Source organism: Balaenoptera musculus, chromosome 8 (genome assembly GCF_009873245.2).
Source record: "Balaenoptera musculus isolate JJ_BM4_2016_0621 chromosome 8, mBalMus1.pri.v3, whole genome shotgun sequence".
In the NCBI taxonomy this organism is placed as follows: Eukaryota; Metazoa; Chordata; class Mammalia; order Artiodactyla; family Balaenopteridae; genus Balaenoptera; species Balaenoptera musculus.
This window is the reverse complement of record NC_045792.1, coordinates 73,315,153-73,342,380: the sequence shown is the minus strand read 5'-3', so window position 1 is coordinate 73,342,380 and position 27,228 is coordinate 73,315,153. Positions and strand designations below refer to the sequence as shown.

At 45.2% G+C, this 27,228-nt stretch overlaps 1 protein-coding gene across 2 annotated transcripts in view; it reads right to left on the bottom strand.

Moving 5' to 3' along the window:
• Positions 1-27,228, bottom strand: part of NELL1 (neural EGFL like 1) — an 862,938-nt gene that overhangs the window by 776,672 nt on the left and 59,038 nt on the right. For both annotated transcript variants that reach the window (XM_036862585.1, XM_036862586.1), the window contains exon 3: positions 6,640-6,790. In XM_036862585.1, coding sequence (XP_036718480.1) covers positions 6,640-6,790 — 151 coding nt within the window. The remainder of the gene's footprint in view (positions 1-6,639; positions 6,791-27,228) is intronic.

The window sequence follows — 27,228 nt, the reverse complement described above, 5'->3', positions numbered from 1 at the left end:
AATTGACTCAAAATATATCAAAGATCTAAATATAAGAACTAAACCTATAAAACTTTTTAAAGAAATCATATGGAATAAATCTTCAGTCTCAGGATTAGGAAATAAAAGAAAAACTGGACATCAAATTTAACAACTTTTGTGCCTCAAAGAACACCATGAAGAAAGTGATAGAATCTACAGAATGGGGGAAAAAATTCTGTAAATCACATCTGATAAGGGATTTGTATCTATAAAATAACTATTACCAAATCATAAAGACACACAACCCAATAAAAAATGGACAAATGATCTAAATAAACATTTTTCCAAAGAGGATATATAGCAGCCAATAAACACAGGAAAAGATGCTCAACATTATTTGCCATCAGGAAAATCTAAATCAAAAGCACAGTGCAATATCACTTCACACCTACTAGGATGGCTATAATCAGAAAGAAAGATAATAACTAGCTTTTAACAAGGATGGAGAGAACTTGGAACCCTCATACACTGCTGGTGGGAATGTAAAATGGTGCAGGCACTTTGAAAACAACAGTCTGACAATTCCACAAACAGTTAAACATAGTGATCCCTTGATTCAGCAAGTCAACTCCTAGTTAAATACCCAAGAGAATAAAAATATATGTCCACACAAAAAACTTGTACAAGAAAGCTTATAGCAGCATTATTCATAATAGCCAAAAAGTGGAAACAACTCCAGTGTCCCATCAATTGATGAATGGATAAATAAAAGGTGGTATGTCCAAACAATGTAATATTATTCTGCAATTGGGGAATTCCCTGGCAGTCCAGCGGTTAGGACTCTGCACTCTCACTGTCAAAGGCGCAGGTTCAGTCCCTGGTCGGGCAACTAAGATCCCACAAGCCACAACGTGTGGCCAAAAAAAAAAAAAGAAATGAACTACTGACACATACTACCAACACGAAAGAACTTTGAAAACATTCTAAATAAAAGAAGCCAGCTACAAAGGGCCACCTTGTATGATTCCATTTAGGAAAATCCACAGAGACAGAAAGTAGATTAGTGATTGCCTAAGGCTGGGGGACCCATGGGGAGATTGGGGAGTGATAGCTAAGAGGTGTGGGATTTCTTCGAGAGGTAATGAAAACTTGTAAAATTGATTGTGTTGATAAATGCACAATTCCGAATACACTAAAAAAATCAAATGTGAAAACAAACAAAAAAATCAGCTAGGAATCTAATAGTGCCCATCATATCCTATTTGTAGCAAATGCATATTTAATTCACCTTGATCATGAGAGGTGCAATGAGGATCACACAGGAGAGAATCAAAAGAAAAAAACTGGGTGTCTGACTTCCCAGTCAACAGTCTATCAGATCCTTAATAGATTCCAGTTTATCAATCCAGTCTATCAAATCCCTGGATCCTCTGCTACTGAATATAGAAGAGCCCGATCAACTTCTATACCTGGTCAAATGTGCATGCCAAATGTCTACAAGGCAATTTGCTTCTCTAGACACTGTTACCTTGGAAAACAAAAAGAAATCTGAAAATGACTAAAGATTCTCACATATTACAGATGGGAACATCTTTTGTATTATAAAAAGCCTAATTCCTAAATATATAATCCCCTCTATTTCTTGCATGCTGAGAGCCTCCTTAACTAGATGTTAATCTCCTTAAGCATGGAACCAGATCTTTAGTACCCACAGCCAAGTGCATTACAGATTCAGAGTTAATCCTTTATACCTTGCCTTGATTAGACTAAACAAACATGGAGGAAGGTACCATAGAATTCAGAAGTGGAGGGGAACTTATTTTCTACCTCTTTATATCTATTTTGTTTGAGTCAAGACCTGAGGTTTTCCTATTACGATGAAAAATGGTCAGATGATTTCCATTCAATGATCCTCAAGTTCTATTAGAATCCGGCCAGGAAAGTAAGAGAAGGTGGCCTCAGATGACTCTCCTGGCAACACAAAAGGCTTTTCAAAACGTTTCTTAAAGTAAGATTTGGACTTTTTTAGATTCCAAAAGAGAAACCCATAAAACAGAGTTTCAAGACTTAGGATTAGACAAGGAGAAGAAATACATATTTGTTAAGAGCTGTGCACTTAACATGCACTATCTTTTTTCATCCTCACGGCCATCCTGCAAAGCAGATTATTATCCCCATTTACAGATAAGGATATTGAGGTTCCAAGATATTAAACAGCAGGTACTGCAAAGCTAGAAGTCAAAACTCCAGCCTCTATCATGTCTGACTCTGAAGCCAGTGCTCTACTATATCGGTTGCCATTCCACTCACTTCTCACTTGCTTTGGGAAGTTCTCTGCTTCCACTGAGAAGCAGTTGAAGATGCCCCACACTCTATTCTTGGACATTTGTATGGCCCTCATACTGAGGAGGCCCTCACACCCAACGCCACAAAGCCAATGGGGCAAGGACATGACCTTCCTATGTCTGTGAAGCTGAGACTGACTTGACATCTCCACCCTTGGGCAATAAGAACCTGTGCTTTCTCCCAGCCTACAGAACATGTGGACCCTAACCCATACCTGCTCACCAACACAAATGCCAGCTCGCTTTTGCCAGGGTGACCCAGAGACAACCAGCTCACTGTGCTGCCTGCATCCCCACAGAAGGATCAGGGTCCATCACATCCCTTTGAGGCTGAGGCCACACTTAACCACTGGAAAGAGACAGAACTGTCGATCCTCACCTCTGTTGAAAATGTACATGGAAAGATCCTCCGCTCCAGCCAATGGTCTGTTCTCTGCACCTCTCCCCACAACCAAAAAAAAAAAAAAAAATTTCATTTCCTGAATTTCTTCCCTGTGTGACTGCCCACACCGTTCTCCCTGCTTCTATACCCTTCTCTTTCCCTCGCCTGCAGAAGGCTACCTGTTCAGGAGTCTCCCCTCTATGTGGTCTTCCTTAACCACCAATCTAATGTACTGAACTCAGTGAACTTAACACCTTTATATCATTTTTGCCTCAGTTTACCTATTTAGGTTGATATATCAAAAAGTAGTAAAAGGAAGGTTTATCTGAGCTCTGGTTCCCCAGTAGTGACCCTGACGAGAATTTGAGAGCAAGTGATTTCCTAAGGAAGTGCTCCCAGGAGAGGGAGGGACGGAGGGAAGGAAGTCCCAGCCTCAGCCTGATCCCTGGTTGCTCTGGGGGATGGATGAAGCCTCAGAGCCTGCCTGGCCTCCGGGCATCGAAGGCCAGGGAACTAGGCTTCCATACTCCCACACTCATGAGTCAATCATTGACTCCAGGCTGCCTGGGGAGGAAGTGAACTCCTAGACACTTCCGCTCTCAGTACAGTAGGGTGAAGGGGCTATAGAGGCTGAGGGTCAGTGCTCTGAGGCAAGTTGGAAGGTGCCAACCTTCAGAAGCAAAGCCCATAGAAGCCAGGTGAAGGGCACACAGAACCTACACAAGAGATGTGAGGGGGTCAGGGGAGAGCACCACCGTGTCTGCTGCAAGGTCAAGGTAGGGCTGGCTTCATGGGCATGTGACCAGTGCATTTGCACAGGATCCTGCCCTCAGGAGGGACCCACACTTGGGGTTTAATGCTCTGCAGTCACCATCTTGAAATTCTCAGTAATTCTACCTTTGACTTTGCGTTTTGTCAGTGAAGTCCGATGGGACAGCGGAGCATGCACTGGGCCCTTGGAGCCTCCGTTCATGTGCAGCTCCCTCCCACCACCTACCACCTCCCTGGGACCAGTTCTCAGCCACTGGCTTGGTTGCTCCTGGTGCCCAGGGCCCACCTGTCTTTCCCCAGTCCCCTGCCCTTCCCCAGTTGCCACCCTCTGCTTAGGCAGTGACTGTTCTGTGGGCTTGGGGGGGGGCCAGTGTTCTGCCACTGCTGTCCACCCCTGCGGGGGGGAGGGAGGGGTACAGGGGTAAATTTGGGGAGCCACATAATTTTGAAGTTAGCTACACACTGCCTAGTAACTCCAGTCTATTACTTGTCTATTAATAGCTCTTTTTTATTCTTTAGTTTTTTATGTGGTCATGCCTTGCTTCCCACATTGCCAAATTCTGTTAGGTTTTGTTTCTTTCACTTCCCCACAAAAAGTGGCATAGCACTTAGAACAGAGTAGGTACTTCATAAGTATTTTCAATGGATTAATATAAAATTGGCATTCAGGGCTTCCCTGGTGGCGCAGTGGTTGAGAATCTGCCTGCTAATGCAGGGGACACGGGTTCGAGCCCCGGTCTGGGAAGATCCCACATGCCGCAGAGCAACTGGGCCCGTAAGCCACAATTACTGAGCCTGTGCTCCGCAACAAGAGAGGCCGCGATAGTGAGAGGCCCATGCACCGCGATGAAGAGTGGCCCCCGCTTGCCACAACTAGAGAAAGCCCTCGCACAGAAACGAAGACCCAACACAGCCATAAATCAATAAATAAATTTTTTTAAAAAATGTATATATAAAAAAAAAATTGGTATTCAATTAAAATTGGCTGGGAAACTCCCCTGGTGGTGCAGTGGTTAAGAATCTGCCTGCCAATGAAGGAACATGGGTTCGATCCCTGGTCCAGGAAGATCCCACACGTCACAGAGCAACTAAGCCCATGTGCCACAACCACTGAACCTGCGTGCCGCAACTACTGAAGCCCGTGCACCTAGAGCCCGTGCTCCGCAACAAGAGAAGCCACCGCAATGAGAAGCCCATGCACCGCAACGAAGAGTAGCCCCCGCTCGCTGAAACTAGAGAAAGCCCGCGCGCACCAACGAAGACCCAAAGCGGCCAAAAATAAATAAATAAAAATAAAATTGGCTGGGAGGTTCCAGTTCAGGATGGTGACAAAGGTACATCCTGAGTGCACCTCCTCCTCCACACTAAGTCTACAGCTACCTATGGAACATTTTCCTCTGGAAAAAACCTAAAGGCTGGCTGAGCACATGGGGCAAATTAGGAAAAAAAAAAAAAAAAAAAAACTGCATCGAAGCAGATAGGATAAGGTGAGACATAATCTCACTGTAAACCCCAGCCCCAGTTCAGAGACCCAGAGTCAGTAGGGAACTTAAAACCCAGAGTTTCTCCTTAAGGAGCAAAGAGTTTGAACCTCACATCAGGCACCGCAACTCTTAACACCTGCACCTAAGAGACAATCCTCCACAACATCTAGCTGCGAAAACCAAAGGGGCTCGTGTCCACAAGACCCACAAGGCTGTAATGACCTGAGAAAAGAGCTCACACACTGGGACTCACCCAGCTCGGGGCCCAGATCAGCGGAAGCCTCTGGTGCCCAGACTTCAAGGGAAAGAAGCTCATTTGCCTGTAATAAAGCACTGGCCTGAGGGGCAGGCATCTAATCTAACACACACATCCAGGAACCTGCTGGAACACTCTCCAGAAGGAAGACTGGCAGCCGTGCCATCTTGACGTTCTCCCTCTGCAAACTCCAGAGGCTCAGTATCTCCCAGAAGGGAGCTTTTATACCATCCGGTGCCCTGGTTTTTACAGCTGCCACCCACGGGACACCCTTGATTGCCTGGCTCTGGAGCCCAGCTCCTGGGTCCCATGGGACCGTAATAGTCGAAGAGACAGTCCTTGGCAGGCTGTCACCCCCAGGGCACTACACAGACAGCAGACTGAAATACCGCCAGTCTCTCTGAGAAAGAGATCTGTTTGCTTGTCCAGGAGCTTCGGTCTGGGGAGAAGGCTTCCAGCACACTTACAGGGGCCAACAGAGGGGCTCTCAGGGAATGGAGGTTAGCAGACACAATCTTTCCCCTCACCCTCTGCTTTGCCACAGCTCACCAGGATATCCCAGAAAGGACCTTACACCCTTGTCTTAGATTATCGAATAATCATTCCTTTGAACTCCCGAATAGAGTGATCTTTCTCAAACTTAAAACCATTATGTAGTTTCCCATCATCTACGGAGACTTTAGTCCAAGTTTTTCAACACAGCATCAGAGCTTTGGAATGATCTGGTTTCCGCCTGCCTCTATAATACCACCTATCTCTGCCTGCCTCAACGACCTCAGCCCCTGCCCCACACACTTTATGTGTCATCTACTTACCCACTTACCTGTTCCTTCCCCAAATCGTCACAACCTCTTCCTTGAATGTTGTTCTTCCTATTCCTTACCCCTTCCCATTCAGCCTGTCAAATATCTACTCACTTGATTTCCTTATACAATCATCATCTTTTCTGAACCCTTTCTTGGCTCACTACAAAGCTTAGCAGAATTGCCTACTACCTTTATTCCCTAAACACAAGTTTCCAGCACTGCACCTACAATTCTTCGTGACATTCATTTGTCCATATTCCCTACTAGCTTTTGTGATGTGATCCTTAGAATAAAAATTCTGTATTTTTCACCTTAATATTCCCAGCGTCAAGCACAGTTCCTGCATAAAATAAACACAATGAAGGCTTAGTGGAGGTTGTTGGTAAATATAACTTGCTTGATGGCCTAAATCAGATGGATAGCATGTGGTTTTATATGAGCAAAGTCTATCAGGAGATAGAAAATAGGTGAGAAAGACATCTTAATGCGAAGTAAGTCCATGAATGTGCTCAAAAGTCACAAGGCTTCAGCAAGCTGAACATTTTCCTGGAGCTACACCCTCTAAATTCCAAGGCATTTTGTATAGCCCATGAATGCTAGGTAGATTTTTGAGAAGTAGAAAGCTCTTTCTTACCTGCGTTCCAGTTCTCGAATGGACAGTATCACTCCTGAAGTGGATGGTTTCTGCTGTACAGTGGCCAGAAAGGTGAATTCACTCTTATTCCGGAACAGCTGAATTAATTTCTCACTCACATGAGGGGCTGCGTGGATCTCTCTTTCTGTATCTACGAGTCAAGAAGGAAGAGCAGGAGAAACAGAAGGGAGAAAGAAGAGGAAGTGGAGGAGGAGAAGAGGAAGGAAAGAAGAAATACAGACGGAGAAAGAGGAGAGGGAATACGAGAAGGAAAAGGAGAAAAGATGCACAGTTAAAAATGCCTTGTCCAGAGGATCCGCGGTACAGTCTCCCTTTTCCCCTCTTGTCAGTAGTTTTCCATTTTCAGGCGCCACCCACCACTCCACACGGCTGCACGCATTCAAGGCAAAGCCTGGAAATGCCGTCTCAGCCACCGTGCCTGCTTGTCACTTTGACAAGTTCACAATTGGCCAGCCAGTGATTTTCTGACAGGAATTGTGATGGGACACGGAGCGATTTGGCCTGCTGCAAACAGATTAAGCTGCTGAAAATAAGGCGAGAGGCAGTCTGATAAATGGGGTCCAAAATTCAGAGAATCCTGAGTCTAATAGGATCCAGTGCCACTCAGCAGTCTCTCATTTCCCTTTTCCCGTGGCCACAGCTTCTTTCTCTCCACAGTGCATCTAGGGAAACCTGTCCTTGCCTTGTACCCAGAAGAGATTTACTAGAGCTAATAATGCCAGACGACTCTGCTTTTGCTTAAAGGATAAATACAAGGCATGCTCATGATTCAACAGCGTGCCTGGAATTTCTCTGTAAACATGCAGTGGATGACTGTCCTCATGAAATGTTTATTAAAGTTGAGGCCAATTCAGCCGGCCTAGAGGTGTGGGAGTCAGCTAATCCTGCTCCTGGACACAAATCTTTCTTTCTGCAACATCTGCATAATGAGAGACATCCCTCATTTCAGGCTCACCCTTGTCATGATAAGCTGGGCATTACGTCACTATTTTACACTATACTTTCTGGCAGAAGAATGTAGGCACCAAAGGAGCTGAATTAGAGAAAACTATTCAGAGGATGACAAATGAACACCAAAGACGTGTCTGGTGGCCTTCTCTCATGCCCTGACCACGTCCTCTGACTGTACGATAACTACTTGGGTATTTCTCCAGGACTGCCCGAGGAAGCTTTGAAAAACATAGAACTGCATTATTTACAATAGCCAAGATATGGAAACAATCTAAGTGTCCATTAACAGATGAATGGATAAAGAAGCTGTGGTATATACATACAATGGAATCCTACTCAGCCATAAAAAAGAATGAAATATTGCCATTTGCAGCAACATAGACGGGCTTGCAGGGCATTATGCTAAATTAAAATAAGTCAGACAAAGACAAATATTGTATGATATCACTTATATGTGGAATGTAAAAAAAACAACAAACTAGTGAATATAACCAAAAAGAAGCAGACTCACAGATACAGAGAACAAACTAGTGGTTACCAGTGGGGAGTACATAGGGGTGGGGCAGTGGGAGGTACAAGCTATAGGGCGTAAGACGGGCTCAAGGATGTACTGTACAACACAGAGACTATAGCCGATATTTTGTAATAACTGTAAACGGAAAGTAACCTTTAAAAATTGTATAAAAATTTTTTTAAAAGAAAAGAAAAACACAGAACTGCAAAGGCTGCATGGGCCAGGCAACATCACAGACTTGTATTCGGACCTTGAAGAACCTCATCCTGGAGAGTGGCTTTTAACAAAAAGAAATCCTTGAATTCTTGACCTCAGGCCTCAGTCTTCTCATTTGTAAAATGAGGGGGTTGGACTAGGTGATTTCTCAGGGCCTCCCCAGCTTTATCTCCTATAATTCTATACATTGCTCTTTCAAGTTTGCAGCACAGAAAAGAACACCAGTCTTCCAGCTGTTCAAGTCTAGGCTATGGACAGTGGGAAGCAAGGTTGGTCCTCTTCCAAGGAGGGACCCAACCCAAAAACACTGTACCCACAGAAAACCTACCTCAGTGGCATTTGCCTTTCTGCCCAAAGAAAGGCTTTCACTACTTTACTACTAAGTGGCATGCTGTCAGCTTTTGTCCACGGCTGAGATAAGAGACAGCCACTTAGGGAATGCTTTTATGCCTTCTACAGAATCCTAGCCGAAGACTCTCCAGGATGATATTCAAAACCAATTAAATGTACGAACAAATCACTTTGTAAACTAGGGATCATTAGCCAATGTTTGTTAATATTATTTTTATTATTACTACTGCTGGGCAAAGAGTCTCATAATATATTTCACCTAGAATTTAGTGCCAGGAAAAAAACACTTGGTTCTTGAGCTTAACTTTGTTGTTTACTTTTTTTTCCTTTTTGCTGCTTCCTACTTTACCCATCAATTAGGAATCAACTGATTGTTGATGGCTGCCCAGGGAGCTCATTAGAGGATCCTGAAGCTTAGGCCCAATGCAGAGGGCCATGACTGATCAGCAATGCCTACTGGGGGAGTTAAGAATATCAGATCAGTTATGGGTATCCTCACCTCTCATTCAATTCTCCCTGGGGGAATATCATCAAGTCAGATGGCCAATGACCCCCAAACTTATATCTGCAACCTCAACCTCTCCCTTAAGTAACAGACTCATACAGGCACTATCCTTCTGAATATCTCTATATTCAGTATCCGAATATCTAACACCAAGTTGTATTCGCCCACTGAGCTCTTGTTCTCTCCCCCAGCCCTCTCTTATCTCCTAGAGTTCCCAGTCTTAGTAAATGGAACCACCCACTTCCTCAGGCCAAAAAACTAGAAATTGTCCTCGATTTTTTCTTTTCCTACACGCTCTGTATTCAATCCGAGAGCATGTCATGAGGGCTCCCATGTCTGGCATCTGTCCATTTCTTCCCAGCTCTACTCTTCAAACTCTTGTCCAAGCTGCCATCATCTCTCCAACTGCATCCTCACTGGTCTCCGTGTTACCTTCCCTTCTCCATCCTCCACGCAGCAGCCCAAGTGCCCTTCTTAAAGCAGAAATCAGGATCATTTCCATCTCTAAAACCCTCCAGTGGCTTCCTATTGCTCCCAGGATAAAATCAGGCTCTTCCGCATGGCCTTCACGGTCACACACAAATTGCCTCTTGCCTACCTCTCCCTTCTCCTCCAGCTCTCACTGCAAATGCAACCTCTGGTCACTCCCTCCAACAGGGCCCCCATTAATGTCTAAAATGCCACTTTGGTGACTTCCTTCATACCACTTATCATAGTATATGTATTGTGATCAATTATTTCCTTGTATCACTTACCATAATCTTGTTTCATGTTCCTTACCTTATTTCCTTTCTTTCCCCACTAGGATGAAATAGCTCTACCTAGTCAATTTTCAAGAAACACTAAAAATGCTAATGTGATGAGGAAGCATCAGTAAAAACGTGTTAGGTGAAGGGAGGAGGCTGAAGAATGGAGAAGGAGAGAAATTAAACGATGCTGTTCACAAGCTCTTCTCTGCCTAATGTAGAAGAAACTTCATTTCCATTTTCCCTGACTTACAGGATGAGGAGGGTGGTGATTTTCAATGTCAACAAACATATACGTGCGTTTACGCTGTGCCAGGTATCAGCAAAAAGGTAAAAACCGTTTCTGGCATCCAGGACAGCTACATAAGCAAGACAGTTACTTGGTGAAAACAGAGTAGGGAAATGCATAAAAGAAGGAAGGAAGGGACCCGGGGAGGCTGGGGATGACATCGTACAGGATGTAACTTTGAGCCTGAGTCAAAAAAGATGAATAAGCATTTACTAGACGGGAGAAATAGAGAGAAGAGGGCATTCCTTGCAGGATCGCTGTGAGGCTGTGAACACCCAGGTGTTTTCCATTATCCCGGCATTTTTCTTTCTCTGCAAGCCTCTCTCACTAAAAGTCCAGCAGGAAAGCATCTACTCAACCTAACATTGGAGGGAACTCTCCACTGATCGGTGAGTTGAGAGAGCAAAAACAGCAGCAGCCAGAAACAGAACAAAACAAACACACCAGGGCAGCCTGCCTCAGCCTTGACTGATGGTGAATTCAGGTGACGTCTCCGTAATCACAGCATGTGTACACTAAGAACCTCGACACGTGGCAGAACCTCGATATAGACATAGCACGTCCTTCTAGTCTGAGTCCCACATAAGCTTGTGGTTAAGATTGGCCCCGAAAGATAAAGCAACACTTGCTAATTTGAAATGACAGTTGGCTTTTCATTCCTAAGTAGAGAGGAAATTTGCCATTGCAGAACTGTCAACTGTCCACAGGGCAATTCCTACTGTGTGGAGAGAGGCACATATCCCACTGTTAGGTCCTGGGGCCCTTCTTTGAGAACTTCAGATGTTATTGATCCAAGCACTTTCAAAGCAGCAGAAATCACAAGCAGGAAGTGGTAGGGACACCAGAAGACCCCCACTTAATGTGTAAGGGATTTCTATCTCCATGAACAAGTTCACAATAATGTCCCATTAAACCTCCATTAGCTCCAGAAGCCTGAATGATAAAAAGCAAACACGTGTATGGCTTACGATGGTGCCAAGTGCAGGGTTAACTGCTTTGCGCATATCATCTAATTACAATAATTTTAGGAGTAGCCATTATTATTTTTCCTACTTTACATATGAGAAAACTAAGGTTTACGGAATTTAAATGATTTTTCTAAAAGACACTGGGCTAGGAGTCCACGGTTCTGAGATCCCAGCCTTGCAGGCTCGTTCCATATGCTACACTCTTCACTGTGCTATGTCTACTGTTTGCCAATATGTGGAACCTCAGGGCTTGGTGCCTGTGGAAAAGGGACAAATCATCATACACCCAGCGCCTGACACTGTATTCACTCGGGAAATATTTATGAACAATCTATTTGTACAACCCCTGAGCTAAATAACAATCCCCCGTTTTACAGGTAAAGAAACTGAGACACAGAGAAGTTTTATGGCTTGCCCAAGGTCACACAACATATGACTGGAGATAAAATTGAGTCTTGCCCCAGCAGAGTTGATCAGGACACTCCATAGCATTCGCCTGGCACTCCTGCTTACGTTTTCATTCACCTGTCTTTCCTCTCTCCCACCTGCTTCATCCTCCACTCCAGCCACACAAGCCTCCTGCCTCTTCTTCCCACGGCCATGTTCCTTCCCGCCTTGGTATATTCTCATCTTCAGTGACCTCTCTTCTTTCTCTCTTCTGTGGATACCAGCTTAATCGTTACTCCTTCAGGCCAGCTTTCCCTGACCATCCCAGACCAGCTCGAATTCCCTACGTTGTCTTCACTGTACTTCTTGTAAATATCAAGTCTTTATGTGTCTAATCATTTTATTGTGTGGCATCCCTTCATTAATGGCTATCATGCCTACTGGACTACATTCCACGGGGAATGGTTTACCAATAGATACTCACACTCAGCATGTTGCCTGGCACATGGTAGAACCTCAAAAAATGCATTAGTAATATTTCTTGATTCCAAAGCCTGGAACACGACAGGGGAGGTTTACCAAAGACACTCAACTATAACCCCAACCTGCTGAGAAAAAGTACATTAACATAATGAGCCACCTAAGGGATAATAAAGCCAGCTAAGCATCCCTAACTCCTCTATTTGGGGTCTAAACCCAAGGAACCCTGTGACACATGGTATTAATCATTTTTATAATTACTATATGACTCAAAAAAGAGATTCAGGTGGCCCCATAATTTTACTAATCAGATCATCATGGTGGAGGAGCTAAGCTCTTCTTATAAATATTTAAAATACCGGTAAGGAATATCAATGCATCCCGTTGTCACTAAGAAGTTAGCAAACTGTGATCACTCCTTCTCTTCAGGCTGTCCCCCTACACTGGCACCATAACCTACCAGTGGTCAAGTCTCCCCCCCTAACCCTCATCCCTCCACCCCCATCTCAGTTGGATGCCTCATAATAAAGATAGGGGTAAAGCATGGATGCCAGCTCTATCTGAATCACAGGACAGGAGAACAACAACAACAACAAAAGTCTGATAAAGATTTTTTTAATAAAAAGACTGCATTGTATAAGCTACAAACTTGCAGTTATAAGATGAATAAGTTCTAGGGATGTAATGTACAGCATGGTGACTGTAGTTAACAATACCATATTGGCTACTTGAAAGTTGCTAAGGGACTTCCCTGGTGGCACAGTGGTTAAGAGTCTGCCTGCCGATGCAGGGGACACGGGTTCGATCCCTGGTCCTGGAAGATCCCCCATGCTGGGAGCAACTAAGCCCGTGCACCACAACTACTGAGCCAGTGCTCTAGAGCCCACAACCCACAACTACTGAGCCCATGCTCCGCAACAAGAGAAGCCACCACAATGAGAAGCCCACGCACCGCGACGAAGAGTAGCCCCCGCTCGCCACAACTAGAGAAAGTCAACGCACAGCAACAAAGACCCAACGCGGCCAAAAATAATTAAATACATTTTTTTAAAAAAAGTTGCTAAGAGATCTTAAAAGTCCTCATCACAAGAAAAAAATTTCCAGTTATATGAGATGATGGATGTTAACTAAATTTACTGAGGTAATCATTTTGCAGTATACATGTATCAAATCATTAAGCTGTACACTTTAATACAATGTTACATGCCAATTTTATCTCATTAAAACTGGGGCAGGGAGGAGAGGGAAGACTGCTTCGTATAGCAAAAAAGCTATCCAGGGAATGATTGTAAATTAGACTGTATACAATGGAAAATTACGTAGGATAACATAATATCAAAGGTATTAGAATAGCACTGGAAATTCCTAGGCAATAATGTCAAACAGGGACACAATTTTATGCACAATGTCACATCAAGTACATAAAAAATGTATTTAGTGATTCATAGCAGAAAGAGATGATGGCCTTCAATCAAAATGTTGGCATTGGGAGCTAATCTGGGTGACATGTTGCTCCTTTCCACATGTCTCAATTTTCTAGATTGTATTATTATTTCCAGAATTACTGTAAGGAAAAAACAATCAGTTTTGTTATAGAAACAGGGGAGAAGCAAAGAGGGCATCCTACAAAAGAAGAAAATAAGCATCAACCACCCAGCTTTCAATCATGAAATTGTGTCTCTTTAAATTAGTGAGATCCCCCCTCCTCTCCCTCCAGCCAAGCTCAACCAGGTCTGGCTTCCCATGGAATAACACTCCCCCTCCTTAAAGCAGAGGACTGGCCAGCTCCCAGAATGGCCTTGGGGCATTTCTCATGAGCTGAGACCCTCAGCTCATGACAGCTCAGGCTGATGGGATTGAGGTGTATTTTGGTCATAACTGACAGTCAAGTCAGGTGTCATTTTAATCCACGCTCATGGTCAAGAGTCTGAGAACGCAGAGGTATGCCCACCACATGGTGGATGAAGTAGCCCAGAAGGTTGTCAAGTACAGGCAAGGACATTGTTCCCAGCACGGGATGCTCTCTGGGTTGCTACAAAAGACATGAGGACAGTCCTGGTCCCAGCCCTCTGCGAACTGCTCACTCAACCATCCGATCATTAGCTCATTAATTCTTCACCTTTAAAACCTTTATCGAGCACTCTTCTGAACCAGGCACTATGGACACAAAACTGACTAAAACACATCTTTTATCTGCCAGGGGCTAAGCATCTAGTAATAAAGACACACACATAAATGAATGGGAACTGTTCAGTTGTTCAGTTCGGAGGCAAAAGAATAGTATGCTCAGGAGGCAGCACATGGCTGGGATAACCTGGAGCAGGACCAGAGAGCTCCCCCTCAGAGACCCGATCTTCCCGATATGGGACAATGCGGGGTAGCGGTTAAGCGCTCAGACTCCGGAGCCTGACTGGCTCATATTCCAGCTTCACCACTTACTAGTTGTGTGACCGTGGACTCATCAACCTCTCTGTGCCTCAGCTTCCTCGTCTGTAAAATGGGAATAAAACTGCATCTGTCTCATACAGATAGTATAAAGATTCACACATGTTAATCTCTTAAAACAGTGCCTGCCACACAGGAAGAACAGGCCAATTGTTTATCTGGAACACAGCTGGGGCAGGCCCTGAGTCCTGGAGGATGGGGTGGTGTACCAAGCTATGCCAGCCACTGCCCTGCCAGGAGAGCCTTGGGGCCGTGGCGGATTATGGCTGTGGCCCAGCAGGAGGACAACGGGCGGGTGAGCAGGGGTTGCCAGCCATGGCTGGAGGCACGATGAGTGGCCAGTTCTCTCTTCTCTTAAACTAAAAAGTAGGCAGAGTCTATTGAGTTCCCAGCTACTCCAATCTAGGTCCAGCCAGCCGACCGACATCCAAACATCTTTGAATTTTTGCTGTGTGCTAGATGTTGAGCTAAGGACTTTAAATATACTTCCTAATTTAATCCTCACAGCAGCCCAGTGATGTCAGTATTGCTATCTCCATCTTATAAATGAGGTACAAAGAGCTAAGAAACTCTCTAAGTATCGTCACTGGATTTCAAACTCAGATCTGTGTACTGCCAACCACGACACACCACCACCTCTGCCCTGTTCATCCATCTCAGCCCAACTGGTGTTTGAACGCCAGCTCCACCATGTAGCCTCTGTGAGAGGTTGGGTAACTCAGCTTCCTTCCTTCATCCTTGAGTTGCCCCGTGTGTAAACACAGTGGTAACACCACCCACAAGGCAGGGCTCAGTAAGGAGTGTGCCTACCATATAGCTTGTGCTCCAGAAGTATTTCCCCTTCCCTGGCCTCTCTTTAGGACAGCATTTCTGAGACGCTTTGCAAAAGTGGCTCAGAAATCTACACACTGGAAGTCTGAGCTTTAACATTTGCCAGTGGGTTCACACATGACCACATTTCATATTCATAATAACCCATTAGGTTAAGCATTAATAACCTCCCTTTAAAGATAAGGAATCTCTGGTGTGTACAAGTTAAGTGACTCACCCAAGATCCTACCTCCAGCAAGTAGAGATGTGTCTTCTGACTCCAACTTTTCAGCTCTTTCTGTATATTTCTGTACGACTTCCCTAATCCCCAGACAAGGAAGAATCTTTAAACTTCTCCACTCCACTCCAATGCCAGGTCTCCCCTATCTAAGGGGCACCGCTCTTCCAAAACCCTAAACTGCCCCATATATTGAGCGTGCACTCTCTAGCCTGTTTGAAAAGTTTGGAACAATGGGCTAACCTTATTATAATTACTTCCCTTTTGTGCACAGGCCTAATTCTCAGGCTTAAGAGAGACATTTTCAATGCTGTACTGGCCTTGACCTTGCCACATCTACTCAAATTCAATAGTAAACAGTGAGGCATCATGTTCAACAGCCAAGCTCTCTAGTTTATGATTATTCATTATAAATCATTTTTACATGTTGCTTCAAACACTGTTCAAGAATAAAAATCTGCCTGCATTGAAATGCACAGTGATTTTAATATGCAAACCTCCTACAGAGATGATGTCTCATTTTAATTATTGTTTCGGTTTAATGGGTTTTCATTAAATTAAAGGATGGAGCAATTACGAGGGTGAACAGCTAATGTTTCAAAGGTAAGCTCCCGTGGCTCTGTGGGCAAAGAGATAGCTGTGGCATCTACAAGCAGAAAGCGACACTCTTCCAGATAAGCCTGTATTCCGCCTGATGGAAAACAGCGCTGCCTATTTCTTTTCCCAGCTTTCAGAACAGAGCTGGCATCTCCTCATGGTGATAGGCAAAGAGCTCTAAGCATGTGTTTTACTTGAGGTATCTTAATCACATAACTTTTCTATCAGGAATCCAAGCACCCCTGTTCGTGAGGCCAGGAAGTGCTCTTAAAAGCCCACAGCCTGAAAAGCTAGATGCCAAACCACAGGAAGATACTCCTGATGTATCTGAGGGTCTTCCCCCTCACATGCAAGTAATTTACTTGGTTTTGTGGATGAATGTCTGACTTCCCACCTCTGGGAAAGTGGTCCAACTTCAACACAGGCTGCAACGACCAAAATCATATTAATTAGCAAACTGTCAGGAGCTCAAGTGAGAAACAATTTTGGTGGCCTCAGAGATATTTCACCCCAGAAACTGCACAAACTTAGCACTTGGGGACCAACAGGGTAGCATTACCTCAGACAGAGGTGAAAGAATGAATGAGAAGTAAGGAATGAGGGGAGGGTCAGAGGTAAAATTTGCTTTATTGGGGTCCCAGTGGTCAGAGGTGAGGGGTATGACTCTATAGTGGAGGAGGTAGGGACTCTGCATGGCAGAAGTCTGTACCTGGGGAGACGGAGGGAGCTTGGCAAACCTCAAATGTGAGCTTTCTTTCTCTCCAAGTAAGCTGAAGGAAAGAGGGAAGCTACAGGAGGTCCTTCCAGAAATAATTGGCCTATTAGGTTAGGGCAGGCCCGGTCACTATACATGCCAAGAAAATAATATGGGAACGTCTCACTATGCTATGCAAAGGAGGGAAAAAGAAATCCTTTCCACAACAGAGAGAAATCATAAAGCAGCATCGGCCCCAGGTAACACAGCAAGAACTAAGTGACGAATGAGGTACCCTCGCTGCTCAGCACCGCCCTACCCCCAGCCTGATACTGACCACCTGTCAGGGCCCATACGTGCTGGCATGGCCACTGGAGATGGTTCTTTGCTCTATTATTTCAAGTGCCCTGAATATTTCCGAAGGGATAATAATTTGGAACTCCTCAGTGGAATGCTTTCTTTTCAGCTCCTTTATTTCCACTGTCCTAAAAAGCACATCATCAGGTCTAAGATCACATGTGTTAATCTAATTACATGCCTTGTTAGCTGATTAGTTCCAGAGTCACTGCTGGGGAGGCCTCCCACACTATTTATCTATCTGCATTGCCCGCTGGGTGTGCTTCCTGGCTCCTGGAAAGTGTAATTACCAGCCTTTCAAACCCTGTGCTGAGGAGGGTCAGTAAAGCTTTCTGGACACCTGAAACTCCAGGCTTTGAACAGAAGCTCCAAGAAATGTGGGATGAGTGCAGAAAGGGGCTCTGGGTGTGGATTCTGGCAGACTTGCCGTGCTTCTTTGAAAACTGACCTCTTTAATGTTTCATAGGATCAGAATACAATCTTTAATGTCACCCTTAAAATGAATCGTTGGAGATGCTGCTTGCCTGAATTCAAAGCCAATTGCCATCTGGCTACTGGATCCTTCTCCACCAATTTCCCACGGCCACCCTCCCAAACAAGATCTACAACCAAGGGCTCAAATTACAATCCCTACTTACTGAGGCTTTTGTAAAGAAATGAAAATGTCGATTTGGGGGAAAATTGGTCTTTGATCGTTGTCGCGCATAATTTGGCTCTGGCACGTCCTAGGGTAACAACACTGAGTCAGTTTTCAGAAAATTACTCCTTCAGTGTATTAAATAGTGTCTTTATGATTAATTCATCTCAAAGGGTGCCCGGTAGGTTTCCAAGGAGTCTTTTCTACCTTGGTATGATCTGACTCAGCCAGAAGATTTTTTTTTTAATTTTTGGCCGTGCCCCGCGGCATGTGGGATCTTAGTTCCCCAACCGGGGATCGAACCCGCACCCGCTGCAGTGAAAGCGCGGAGTCCTAACCCTTGGACCGCCAGGGAATTCCCAGCAGATACTCTTTCCAGCCACAAACCACCTGAACCACTCCCACCGCGAGTGGTTGTTCGCTGACCCTCGGGCGAGCTCTCTCGGGCCCCAGGTGAGCTCTGGGAGTGCAGAGCACGTGTGGTGCCTGGGGCAGTGCCCGGCACAGGTGAGGAGCTCCACGGGCATGGGATCTCAACTCTCCTCCCACCTGGAGTTCCAGCCACCTTCTCCAGGCCGATGCAAAGCCTGCCCGTCTCGCGAGACCCAACCCAATTCCTGTAACTCCACGAAGCTCTGGAGCCCCCAGTTCAGCGTGCTTTCCCCCTTCACTCCAAAATCCAATCATTCGCTCAGTCAAACATATTCTCGGAGCGTGTTCTCTGGGGCAGGCGCCGGACCACAGTGAATAAGACAGACTCGGTCTGGACAGAGACATGCAGCCAGTATTTGTAGCTGCACTGACCACTACCACCCACTGTGACCCATCTTACATTCTGCATCTTGCCAAATCCAATGGTCGGTTCTCTATCCTCCGCCTAACTAACCTCTCAACAACCTCGCAACAGCTGTCCTCTCCCTCCTTTTTGAGGCACTCTGTCTTTTGGACACTGCATTCTTCTGGGTTTCCTCCTACCTCTCCAGCCATCTTGAGGCTCCTTCATGCTCCCATCTGCCTGCTCTCTGTCAGGGTGTCTCAGGGTACATCCGTCCATGAGCAAGCCCTGAGCTCCACCTCCACCACCACCGAGACCCTCCATCCTCTTGACTGTAATACTGCAGCAGTTGCCAAATGCCAACTTGCTTCCACTTGTTTCTTTCCCCCTCCTCTCCTCTCCCCGCTCCCCTCTGACTTTCTCTCTCTCATGTAGCAATTGGAGAATCAAGGAAATCTTTTTCACACTTAAATCACATCATATCAATCCCCTCGACCCCTTACTTTAAACCCTCAAACAGCTGCCTGTATTAGTTTCCTGTTGCTGCTATAACAAATCACTGCAAACTTAGTGGCTTAAAACAACACGAACTTACTATCCTACAGTTCTGGAGGTCAGAAGGCTGAAATGGGTTTCACTGGACCAAAACTAAGACGTGGGCAGGACCGCCCTCCCTCCAGAAGCTCTAGGGGAGAATCCGTTTACCTTGCCTTTTCCGTGGTTCATGTCCCCTTCCTAATCCTCCAAGTTAGCTTTGTAGCAACTTAGAATCTCTCTCTGCCTTCATCCTTGCATCACCCGCTCTCTGACGGAACTTCCTGTTTCCGTCTTATAGGACGCTTGTGATTACATTGGGCCCACCTGGATAATGCAGGATCACCTCCCCACCAGAAGATGCTTAACTTAATCACATCTTCGAAGTTGTTTTTAATCATGTAAAGTAACACAGTCACAGGTTCTGGGGATTAGGACAGAATATCTTTGGGTGGGGGAGGGTCACTTCTCAACCTACCACACTGACCAGCACAATTGAAATAAGACCCTAACTCCTTACAATGGCCTGAAAGACCCTGCGTGGCTTGGTGTTGCTGCTGGGGCTGAAACAAAGACCAAGCTTTTACTTTGGCCCTGGCCGCACTCTCTGACCTCCTCGGGTACTTCCACCCACACTGGCCATCCTTGTGCCCCTTAAACTTGTTTGATCCAAGGGTTTTTGTACCAGCTCTTTCAAAAATGTCAGGTCTGGAGCAAAACAGCCTGAATTCAATTCTCAGCTTTGCCACTTACTGGACCTAACCTTGGCCACATGATTTAACCTCCCTGTGCCTCTGTTTTCCTTTCTGTAAAATGGGGCTCATAATACCCATCTCCCTGTTAGGACTATTATGGATTATTTTAAGGATGAAATTAGTTAACAAATATAAAGAATCTAAAACAGTGCCTAACACATAAAAAGTGTTCATCATTAATCATGTAAGTGATCAGGAATGATACTATTAGCTTTGCATGGCTGGCTTCTTCATTCAGGCATCAGCTCAAATACCTCCTCTGCAAGGAAGCCTTCCCCAATAATCCTATCTATCTAAAGTCTCTCCTCTCCTTCTCTTTCTCTCCTCGGTATTGCTGTTTTATTTCCTTCATAGTCTATATGGCTATCTATAGTTACTAATTTATGAGTATACTTGTTCACTGTGATTCCCCATCAATGCTGGAACCGAAGCTTCAGGAACCCAGAGACTCTGTCTTTTCTCCGCTACATCTCTAACAGCCAGAACAGTGCCCATCACGTGGGTGTGCAATAAATATTTTTGAATGAATGAATACGATATATTTCTGGTTCTCTCATCCCTGCACCTGGACCTAAGGGCCCCCAAGGGCAGAGCATCTTCCACATTCCTCTTGTGCAATCAGGACCCAGCACAGTGGCTGGCACACAGCAGCACAGCAGACTCACAGTTAATGCCTGCTGATTGATTAATATATAAATGAGCTTTAGAGGCACCTTTAAGATAAGGGCTCTAAAAAAAAAGATCGTTCTCCAGCCAGTCACTCAAAGACTGAGAGAGAAGGGATTCCAAAGTTACACATGGAAAAAAGCAAGATTCAAAGCAAAAGTCCAGCATAGAGAACAGACTTGTGGTTGCCAAGAGGGGAGGGGATTGGGGGGAAGCATGGAGTCAGAGGTTGGGATTAGCAGATGCAAAGTATTATATATAGAATGGATAAACAACAAGGTCCTAGTGTATAACTATATCCAATATCCTATGAGAAACCATAATGGAAAAGAATATTAAAAGAAGAATGTATATATATGTATAACTAAATCTCTTTGCCGTACAGTAGAAATTAACACATTATAAATCAACTATACTTCAACTAAAAAAACAACACTAAAAATTTTAAAAAACAAAGCAGACGTCCAGGAAGCTGTGCTCCCAAGCTTGCCCTGTCCCCAGCACACACTAGTGGGTCAGGCAACTTTCTAATTACGGTGAGATCTTCGATTTAAAGGAAATATCAAAAAGGATGCTGTGGCTAGCTTATGCGTGAAATATACAGTTAAAAACCAATTGCCAGGGCTTCCCTGGTGGCGCAGTGGTTGGGGGTCTGCCTGCTAATGCAGGGGACACGGGTTCGAGCCCTGGTCTGGGAGGATCCCACATGCCGTGGAGCAGCTGGGCCCGTGAGCCACAACTACTGAGCCTGCGCGTCTGGAGCCTGTGCTCCGCAACAAGAGAGGCCGCGATAGTGAGAGGCCCGCACACCACGATGAAGAGTGGCCCCCGCTTGCTGCAACTAGAGAAAGCCCTCGCACAGAAACGAAGACCCAACACAGCCATAAATAAATAAATAAATAATTTTAAAAAAAAGAAAAACATTAAAAAAAAAAAAAAAAAAGCCAATTGCCAGGGAAACTTCTGCCAAGCCCTAAGTACCCGCCACCCTGTGTTTCTCCTTTCCACTGATGCCTGCAGCTCATAAATGCCTAGGCAGACGGGGGGCCTTCTCCTTTAAGGTACCTCACACCCGGAGACTCAGGAAAGTAGTCTGGGGTGAAGCCGGCATCAGGATTTATTTGTTTAAGTATCCCAAGTGATTGTAAGAAGCAGCCACAGCTGAGAACTGGGTCCTGTGCGGAGTCCTGGCTCCAGGTCCAAAGTGATAAAGTGACCAGCCTAAGGCCAGGTGCAGCGCCAGCATGTTAGTTTAGCCCTCAGTGTTCTCCACCACTCTCCCAACCTACATGTCACGTTTCATCAAGTCCAAGGTGGCACAGATTACAAGATACACCGTTATTTTACATGCCTTACAAAGAACACCAAAAGCTACCCATTAGGACTTTGACACACTATTGATCATAAGACTGTTTATTACATAACTACAAAAATGTGAATGTGTGTGTGTCTTAGAATCAATGGGATATAGTATAAAAATTCCCAGATTTCATATAAAGATCCAGACCTCCAGTAAAAAATTAAATGATCTGGCAACAGGGCCCACATTCCCACAGGTAACAATGCAGTGAATGCGACATTGAGGAGATAACAGGGCACTGCACGATGTCGCCCGTTGTCTGCATTCCCTCGTCGGTGCACACACTCAGCGATGACCTGGCCGACCCTCCGTGAATCTGGGATCGCAACCCGGCCCCGGCGCGGCTCTAACATGTGCTAATACCACACACTCCACATACACCCAGGCTCCACACAAAACCTCCATCCCCTGCCTTCCCAGGCCCTTCCCGGCTCACTCAGGTGCTCCTCCACAGATGCTGGGGCTCTGGTAACAGGTATCTCTGAGGTTTGGATCCTCTCAGCCCTTGGTGCGGCCAGGAAGAGTACTTTAGGCAAAAATAAAACCAGCCCCTTGTCTTTTCCCCAGTGTAATATACAAATATAGCCATTTTCCTCATGTGCCATGATACGAAAAAGGTTGGGAAACACTGCCCTGTGTGGAAGTGGAATTTGAGATCAGAAGATCTTGGATCCACCATCAGTCCTGGCACTTAGTATCTGAGTGACAGGTCATTCAATCCCCCTGAAACTCAGTTTCTCCTCCATTAAATGGCAACTAATATAATGATGATACTTATATCACAGAATGTACATGACATGTACATGTAACCATCTACATGAACTGTTTTTTAAAATGTTTGTCACTGTCACTTTCTTCACTGTCTGAGTGCCAGGGTTGGACGACACCACACGAGTTGGGCACGTGCGGAGACTATGTGGAGAAGGCTTTCTCTCACTGGCTTTCAAGTCACTTACAATCCGGCAGTGTGAACAAGTGGAGAGAACACCATAGGATGAAAATAAATCCTGAGTGAGTAAATAAGCTTACAATGAATCCATCACTAATTTGGGCCAGAGAGGGGGAGGCCATGAGCATACGGATGGAGGGGGATGGTAGGCATCTCCGGATAAATTAGGAAATAGATGAGGATCACCCAAGCCCTGTGTCAGCAGAGAGGGCCACTGGAACAACAGTGGGCCTTTTTTCTTTTTTTTTTTTTTCCAGTGAAATTGACATGTCTTTTTACAAAAGCACTTCAGCTTACTCTTTCAAATTCATGATGTAAACCAACAGCTTCTGTCCTAAACTCTTTGTTGCTGTCCCACAACATCTATAGGGTGTAAGGCATACTTATAAATGGACTTTCCTGCCACTATTCCCCCAAATCTCCCCATACAAGGCATACCACAGAATCCAGACCCCACATTCTAAAAAAAAAAAAAAAAGATAAAAATAAAAAAACAAGAATGCCGTATTTTATCAACCACAGAGTAATAATGTAAGAAAGATAAATGCAAAGATGCCTGTCAGCGTTTCTATTTATGTGTAACCACCGCTGTCGCCCTCTCCTTAATTATGCTCTTATTCACTACAGGCATAGAGTCTGTCAGTGTGGGTCCAGGTGTAATTGAGCCCAGGAGCCCCGACCAGCAAAATGACGTACCACACACTCAGCCGTTCCGTGCAACTTTTTCAAATGAATTATTGGAGAGATTTAAGAATTCTTCCAAAATGTCACAATAATAACTATTTTATCTTTTTTATGCCATAATTATGATTTGGAGCTTTGCTTTTCTTATTTCATCCAGGCACACCACAACTCATGAATAAAATATGACAAGTTTGATAGCAGCCATTGGAGAGGGTTCATCCGTAACAGCAGACGTGCTCAGTGTACAAAGAGCTTTTGTATTCTAACAGCCTTTGTTTCTGGGATGGGCTTTTATCTCAAAGAAGAAACACGTGCGTTCTCCCTTCCCCCAGGTCCCCCTCCCACTACCCCACAATTCCTGTCTTCAGCACAGCACCTGAAACCGTGTTTACTTTCTCTCTTAATGAGGACATTTCTAAATAATTAGGGAACAAATCAAAAAACCAAAGGGTGCTCTGCTCACTATGAAACTGACTTGAAACAGCACATCAAACAATGTGACTCAGGGGGCTTCCCTGGTGGCGCAGTGGTTAAGAATCTGCCTGCCAATGCAGGGGATATGGGTTTGATCCGTGGTCCAGGAAGATCCCACATGCCTGCCGTGGAGCAACTAAGCCCGTGCGCCACAACTACTGAACCTGCGCTCTAGAGCCCACAAGCCACAACTACTGAGCCTGCGTGCCACAACTACTGAAGCCCGCGTGCCTAAAGCCCGTGCTCCACCACAAGAGAAGCCACCGCAATGAGAAGCCCGCGCACTGCAACGAAGAGTAGCCCCCGCCCTCCGCAACTAGAGAAAGCCTGCGCACAGCGAGGAAGACCCAACGCAGCCAAAAATAAATAAATTTTAAAAAAAAAAACAAAAAAACAATGTGACTCAAAGAGACACAATCAGAACCACAGACTAGTGGGCAAAGTACGTAACTTTACATCTTAAACATCATTCAGGTGATTGCACTCACCTGGAGAGATATTTAAATCATCCACAACGTTCTCTTTCGAGAATTTTCCTCTCCCCAGCAAAGGCTGCCAGGTCCCTTCCAAGTTCAGGCTCTGGTCTGTCTTTCAAAGAAATATATGTGAAAAAGAAAGGAAAGGAACTTGCACAACCACTGGCATTTATCATATGGCCCCGGGGACGTCAGACTTCAAGTTTCGAGGTTTCATTTTTTTTCAAGCGAATCTCTGAGCATCTTGTTCTATCACACACAGAAAACCAGCTGGCTTCCAAGTTTCCTCCCAAATACATTTTTGCCCCAGAGTTTGTTTCAAAACATGTAAGAGCAAAAAAGACAGTCTAAAGTCACTGCTTGCCTAGAACTTGAAGAACCGAGATGTAGACCTCCTGGATGAGCAATTTGCCAAACTTCCCAACTTACGGGTTTGTCTGCAGAGCATGGCAAGCACATTTAAGATTCAGCTGAGGCTAGGAAACATTTGTAACAATCCTCCAGAAGATGAAACCCGGCATCATCAGGAAAACCAGAATGCAAAAGCTTCAGCATATGTTGTTGTTTTCTTGTGTATACTTTGCAGGTGCACAGTGGTGACTATTTGGGGACATTGTAAACTCGTACTTTTTTTTTCATCTTCACTCAGTTCCTCCAAGACACCAGGTAGTCTTGAACTGCGACTTTTACTACCCACGAGAACCATTCTGAAGCCCAGTGAATGGCGACTACATTGAGGCTGTAGTTTCCGAGATGACTTTAGTCACATTGTCTTACCTAATGCCATGTTGCATTAAACGGCATCTTGCCATTGACTGACACTTCACGGCATCAGGGAATGCAAAGGGGGTTAGGTGCTGATGACAAATACACCCGTACACACACACTCACATGCCAGACATGCTTGCAGTGTGGACAGCAAGATGAGTCTGAATCTTTGGCAGATAAATAAGGTAGCAGCTTGAATGCTCATGAAAGAAAGCTAATTTTTATTCCCTCAGGGCAAGGCACAGTAGCAGCATTTGGTACTCTGAGGAGCTGCCATTTGTAGGTGCCGGGCTGAGCCTTCCTTCTTTCAGACCCAATATTTCAAAGCGGCCAAATAGGGCTGGGAAATCTGGCAGCAGCATTTAAATCTTTAACAGACACTGTCAAGTGGGATTAGACACCAAAGTTCAGGTTTAGGGGCAAAAAGAAACTAAGAACGAAGATAAAAACATGACCAAATCAGCCGCATGTATACCAATAACAATGCTGCCTGAAATCCTAAGAAATCTTGTTTTTAAGTCAAAGGATCTCAAGTGGCAAATCTCAAGGTCTTGCTCGATAGATCTGGGAGCTGACTTCTAGCACCACGGGCCCTAGTCGGTCACTCCCTCTCTCCCCCATTGGCTGGGTGTTACCTTCCACACCCCATCTCCCTTCTTCTCCCACCCAGGCCTATGAGGGCAGAGGAAGGACAATGCTCGTTAGATCCACTTGTCCCAGATCAAGTCTAGGGACTCATGATCTGGGACATGAGACCCATCCACACGTGTGCCAACACCAGTGTGTACCCAAATGTTTCCAGGGCTCTCCAATCATAACCCTACATGCAGCTGATCTGTGGTGTTCTAGACAGATCCTGAGCAGCAGAGAATGAAACCAGCCACACTAGTCAAACCAATCAAAAGGATGAATCAAACACACTTGAGAACATTACAGGTACATGTACTCCAGCCTAAACCTTTCACTGATGGTACAGGAAATATTGGCATTTCCCAATTCGAGTGTTAAACTTCCTCTTTCCTCTGTGTAAGAGGGCATCATGGCTGGCTGAGTGGACGCTCAGATGCTCTAAGTATAGGCAAGCTCCCTCCCCGCACTAAACCATATAGCCGCTATACGTTCTGGGACTTTCGTTTGGCAACTGGGGTGGAAAAAAGGATTTCTTTTTTCTGTGTGGATGCAGGTAGAGAATGATGTCTGCTCCCTCCCCACCCCAGCCTTTGGGCAGGGTTTGAGCTTCTATATCTAGAGGGATAAGAGCTCAGAGGAGATGGAGTATTTTCTTGAGAGATTTCGTGGGGTCTAGGCAAAGCAGGGATAATTAGGGGCCAGGAAACAAAGTGTGGAGTAATTGGAATAAGGGTCCTTCTCCTACTTAAAGCTAGGAATGCTCTGTTCCTCCAAGGGGCTGGGTCCCAAGCCAAAGTAGGGAGGATAGCTCTGTCTTCAAATGGAGCAAGTGCCTTGTGCATCCCTGAAGACCGGCATCCCTGGGGTCCACTGGGCACAGCACCCTGGACAGAAGTAGTGATTCATAAGAGATTCTAACAGTTCTGGCAATAATGAACCTTCTCCCAGCAGACTCCTGAATTGGCCAGAGATGAGAAAAAAAACATGCCCAGTGGTGGATGAAGCTGTCAGACTGAGTGGTGAGGTGTCCTAAAAGGGACCCCAGAAAGACCTGGGGTTCCTGAGATGTTGCACAGAAAACTAGGTTCTTCTTGGGCAGAATGCAGCAAGAATAGATGTTTTTGTGGTTATTATCAATACCGTGGGGTTCCACTGGTATTCACAGGTTTGTGAATCCTGGTGACATTTAAGTCTCCCTTAAAACAAGCCATTAGAGCTATTATCAAAAAGACAAGAGAGGGCTTCCCTGGTGGCACAGTGGTTGAGAATCTGCCTGCCAATGCAGGGGACACGGGTTCGAGCCCTGGTCTGG